The 6,000-nt window shown below is 40.5% G+C and overlaps 1 protein-coding gene across 1 annotated transcript in view; it reads right to left on the bottom strand.

Moving 5' to 3' along the window:
* Positions 1-3,360: 3,360 nt before the first annotated feature.
* CCDC7 (coiled-coil domain containing 7) overlaps positions 3,361-6,000 on the bottom strand; it is a gene marked incomplete at its 5' end in the record, with an annotated part of 170,022 nt that continues 167,382 nt past the window's right edge. The window contains one exon of the mRNA XM_025208476.1: positions 3,361-3,503. Within this exon, the coding sequence (XP_025064261.1) occupies positions 3,432-3,503 (72 nt within the window). The remainder of the gene's footprint in view (positions 3,504-6,000) is intronic.

Here is a 6,000-nt window from a genome sequence, read left to right as displayed (position 1 = left end):
ACCCCTACCCACCCCCCCCCCACATATCCACACCCACATGCTCCCTCACCCCACCCTCCCACCCTTCACAGAGACACCCACACCCTACCCCACATCCACACACCCACAGCTTCCCACAAACCTATACCTACCCCCCCAATATACAAAAGTAAGACTTAATTTTAAGCTATTATGTTTAATCACCTCTGTGTACACTACACAAACACATGTAAATCAGTATAAAAATATTTTTTGAAATCAAATTAATGAATGTTTTAGATGTTCATTTTTTAGAATATAATTTGGTATTTTTTTGGTTACAAACACCCTTGCTGAAAGGAGTACTTCTGGGGGCAAGGGAGGGACTTCTGGTGGCACAGGTAAAGGGTTAGGGTGCAGGACTTCGTCACAAGATAGCAACCAGGGGGCAGGGCACCTGACAAGGGACAGGTCTACCCATGCAGGGCCTCAACAGCTTACCAAAACTCGGTAAGTAGTCCTTCGCCCAAAATAATTGCACACCCCTGCTCTAAAGAGTTCAGGATCCTTCTGCTACATGTGGTTTCTCCTCCCAATCTTGGAGTTTCCCCTCTTTCTTTGACCTCAGCATTCATCAATATTCCATCCTCTTGTCCAAGGATGATGGTGTACCGTTCATAATCTTTTTTTTTTTTTTTTTACGTGGCAAAAGCCAAACTCACATCCAGTATTGGCATCTGTGAGGTTGTATCCAAGTTCCTTAACACCACACAGTGGAGTCCATCTAGTCTGGTGTGTGGTGCACTGTAGCAGTACTTTTCTTTCTTTAATCACTTCAAGAGTGGAAGTTATTGCAGCCCACCACTGCATGCGCTTTTTGTCAGCCTAGCACACCACTCACTTTTGTGAAACAAGCACATCTTTTGTGATTTAGAGACATCAGATCAGAGAAGACAGAGTGAGGAAGTTTGGATTTGGAAACATACAACATGGATGTTTGGATTTGGAACAAACAAATTTGGATTTGAAAACATACAACAAATGAACAGTGAATACTGTAGTTGCTGCCCTATCTCCGACTACACTGGCATTTCTAGAACACAGGAACTCACGTAACGTGATGGGAATGTATCAGTTGGAGATCACCAATAGTGACTTAAAATTTTCCATGTAATGAAGCACATCTTCATTGACCTTTCCAAGGAGGACCTTTCCACTCTGTCTTATCTTGGAGTGGGGCTGGACCGCACGTTAACTTCCATAATCACCTGAAGAAGGTAGCTGATAAAATGAAGGTAAGGGTCAATTTGGTCCAGAAATTAGCAAGTATGATCTTGGGAGCATCTGCATCAGTAGTAGAGGCATCAGGGCCCTTGCATACTCCATAGCTGAGTACTATGCACCAGTATGGACCAGAAGCAGTCACACTTGACTTGTTGACATCCAACTGAATTCTGCAATGTGCATCACTGGAACCCTCTAGTCAGCCCCACCATCTTGGCTGCCCGTGCTGTCACACACTGCTCCTCCAGCCATTCATTGCAAGGCAGCAACTCTACAGCAAGTCAAACCAATTAAGGAAAACAAACATCTCCCTATCCACCAGGACCTCAGCAAGACCCCTCACCATCACCTAAAGTCACTTAAACCCTTCAGGATCCACACCCTTACCCTTCAACAATGTGACTTCAATCCTGATGAAGCTTGGAAAACTGAATGGAATTCACAGGAAGTCCCAAATAAATATCTTGTGATAGATCCAACACAGAAGATCCCTGGCCTCAATCTCCTGTGATGCTCATGGGTAACTCTAAACTATATCTTCACAAACCATGGGAAATGCAGATACTTGATGCACAAGTAAAATAAAAACTCCACTGTGCAACTGTGGTCACCCAGAACAGACCATGGAAAGGTGGAACATATAATGACTCAATGCCTGATCCACAAATATGAAGGTGTCACGGTGGCATACTCTGCTGCTTCCTGATGCAGTTGTCTGGCTCAGCTACCTAAACGTAAAGTTATAGTTGCTGTTCTGTATCTACATCAGCCATATAAAAGAAGCTGAAGGGTCATGGGTGCCCACCATTATTTTGGGGGACCCCACCTATCCTCTACTATCATGGCTGATGAAGCCATATCCAGTTAACCTGGTGCCATGAAGGCCATTCAGTTACACTCATAGCAATTTCAGAATGGTGGTGGAATGTGCATTTGGAACCTGAAAGAAAGATGGCATTTGCCTCTAAAATCGTTTGTACGCTAGCACAGTGAACACCACATGCATTACCATGGTCTGCTACTCCCTGCAAAACATTTATGAAAAAGAGGCAAGTTGTTTTGTATAGAGTGGAAGTTGGATAGTAGTGTGCTCAGATCCACGCCACATTTGGTAGTTCTACTGGGGAATTATCTGCTAACTCAGGTGTAATTCGGAGCAATGCAAGACACCTTGTAGCATATTGTCCTTACTTGTTATAGGGCTTGGAATTGCTTGTACTTATTTTTAACCTTTAAGAAAAATGGGGCTTATGTACCTGGGGTATTTTGTCCTTAACAAATTTAACAGATTGTGGTGGGGGAAAAAAATGATTATTTTGTCTGAATTATGTATCAATTTAAAAGTTACTTCCTCTGCTTAAAAATGTGGAGTGATGACATGCTCTTTCAGTGGGTTGTGTATGTAGATTGCTTGCTTGTGTGTATGCATGCATGGGTATCATAAACACGACAAAGGAAGCAGAACAACTACCCTTTAGACATTGCTTTTGAGGGTTTCAAATCTTTGCCTTTCCAGGAACTGAGATTGGTTGATGAAAATTCTAACCAGAAAACACTGGCTGGTCCTCATCTCCAAAACAGATTCCACAAAACAGACTGGTGTGGACATTACAAACTTATGACTTTCAAAATTAGTATGTTGTCCACTAAAGCATCCATATAATTCACAGGCAAAGTCTTGACCTCCTTTTGTTGAAACATTTCTTTTACTATAATTTACAAATAATGGGCCAATGTGCATCATAATGATCAGGAAAAAAGTCTTATGCAACATCTCAGTCATGTGAGAATATATGTAATAGTAGCTGTACTATGAGACAATACTGTGAGACACTCATCAATTGGCTTGTGCCTTTTTCATTCCCTGCTGAGCAGCCATGTTCGCAAGCATGTGGCACAGCTAGATGTTGCACACTAGTCTGTGTACCTTGGGAAAAAAATAAGCCCGCTGGAGAAAGGTAACAAACTTCAGCTTTTGTACAATATGTTCTGTCTTTTGTAACTGACATTTTCCCCTATTTTCTTCCACAATTGTGAAAATGGGACCAAGATGCAAACCTGCACACTGATATATAAAGTAGCATGATTTTCAAACTATAGTGCAATGACAATGGCCCTTTTATTTAAGTTTGTAGTTACTGAATTATGCTACAAAAAAGATTTTAAGCCAGACCCATATTACTAAATGTTCAGCTCCTTTTTGTTTCTGAAGACCTTGAGCTCAGCAGAGTGTAACTCTTCCCAGAAATACAGAGTGGTTCCTGAAAGTAAAACAAATGTTTTGCTGTACTTTATAGAACTACAGAACATAGAGAATTTAAAACCACATCATATTTTTAAGTGAGAGCCTAACTAACAACTAAGGTTGCTGTAATGAATAAGGTGCTTGAGACTACAATAATAAACTCCCTCAGTGTTCATTTTCATGTATGGAAACACTACATAAATATATAAAGTTAATTTTTATTTGTGTATCTCCCCAAAAAAACCCAGTTACTTGCCTTTTTTTCTCCCAGGGATTGTCCAAAAGGATTCAAGTCCTGGAAACTAACAAGCAGTTGTATGTATACTGGAGAGAAGAAAGTAGGAGTTCCACTTAGCCAGTGATTGAACAGGCTACCCTACCATGCCAGGCATCCAATGTGGAAACCTTTACCGAAGGAAAAATATCTTGTGAATGTGTAGACCAAACTCCCCAAAGCTACCTAATAAATTTAAAAAATAAGACCATTTTCTAGATAGGTAGCAGAGGCTCCCTGAGCTCTACTACAATGAGTTGTGATGTCTTTGCTGCATCAAGTATATACAGTTTCTGAAGCTGAACCAAGCTTGGGGAAGAATAGTGAGAGAGGAATAAATTGGTTCATAAATTGGTAGTCTGAGGCAACCTGAGGCAAGATGGGGATGGGCACTGAGAGCAATCCTATTCTGTTGAGACAGAACTTAAGAGGGATCTACCCTGAAGATGTAAATCTCCTGTACTTTTCATACTCATGTGACAATTACTACAAAGGCAGCTTTCATTGATAGGCAATATAGGGAACAGATTGTTAAAAGCTCAACAGAAGGATTCATCAGTCTATTAACAGTATTGTGAGGTCCCAAGAGGGAAGGAATTCCTGAACTTGGTAAAAATATGAGATGGTCTCACCCTTAAGAAATCTAGCCACAAAAGAGTGAGAAAATTCACTGGGGAAGAGGGAAGTTATTTGCAAATGTTGCTGACACATGACCCCCTTCTGGAATTACAGTTGCTGTAATGAATAAGGTGCTTGAGACTACTATAATACAATAAACTCCCTCAGTGTAGGCTTATTATTAAGCATATAACTGAATATTACTAAAACAAATGTTATCAAGGGACACCCTAAGCTTTAAAGAGCTATAAATCTATATTTGAGGACCTAATGAGAGAATTATGAAGGCAAAATTGTTTTCCTGAACTTGAAACAATATATGAATTCTGTTCAAAACAGGAATCTAAGCCCCTTTCCTCTTTGGGATGAGAATTCTTAGTGCACTTATGCTACTGCTCCACGTTGTAGAAAAAAATCCACTGCTAGTTTTAGCAGCATCTCATGAGCACCATCACACAAAAAGGACTGGAATTAATACAACTCTTGACATTTCCAGCACCCACTAGTTTGAGATGTTCTGAGTCTAGGCTTTCTGAAAGTAGGAGCCAGTTTTCAACATGGGGAAGGAAAGGGAAAGGTGCTCCAGTGTTTCAATCACACTCTCCAAACTGGTATCAAACCTGTTGTCTGGTGAAAAATGCAAATATATGCAGCAGCAGAGGAAGAAATAGAGGGTCATTTTTACTGAAACCTCTGCTTGTTTCTCCACAGTTTTTAGTCCCTCTGAGGCTCATAACAGTACTCTGCCTGCAGGAAGCGTTTGCTTCATTCTTTGCACTGGAATGTATGGGCCCCCCAAAAAAGAATCCTACTGGAGTCCCCCGATAAAAGGAAGACCACATGCATTTTTAATTAAAATATTTATTACTCTTTAAGGAAAGGCCTCAGTTGTTATCAGAACCTTTCTGGGAATCTCCAAAGGCTCTACATTATCACAGATGTGTTCCTAGAATAACCAACCATGGAACCCTAACTGAGGAAATACAGGTTTCATTGTATCCATCCTAAAACCTCTTGTCATCCAAAGACCAAGTTGTGTCTAAGACACAACAGACTTCCTACGAAGACTTAAAAACATAGACCATTTTCCCAACAATACCCTCCTAGCCACCATGGATGTCAACAACTTATATACCAACATCCCACACCAGAATGTCATCTAAGCTTGCCTTACATATCAACAGGAGTAAGATTACAACTCAGAGTACAGACCCAAAGATATTACTGAATTTATACACTTCATCCTCACACAACAACTTCAAATTCAATAACCAACATTTCCTCCAGATCATAGGCACAACTGTGGGCACCAAAATGGCTCCACAATATGCCAAGCTTTTTATGGCCCACCTAGAAGAATTCCTCAAGAACTACACCATCAAATCCATGCTATACCTAAGTTATATAGATATCTTCATCATTTGAACTGAAAACCTGCAGTCTCTGCTTGATTTCCATCACAAATTCAATAACCATCACCCCTCCATCAGACTATTCTTTGACTACTCCAGCACCAACATTTTCTTTTTAGACACTATGATCAATATACAGAATGGTAAAATACAAGCCACCATGTACAAGAAACCCACAGACCAACATACATATCTATACCAAACCAGGA

Source organism: Alligator sinensis, unplaced genomic scaffold (assembly GCF_000455745.1).
Source record: "Alligator sinensis unplaced genomic scaffold, ASM45574v1 scaffold309_2, whole genome shotgun sequence".
NCBI classification, from domain to species: Eukaryota; Metazoa; Chordata; order Crocodylia; family Alligatoridae; genus Alligator; species Alligator sinensis.
This window is presented reverse-complemented; position numbering and strand designations above follow the sequence as displayed.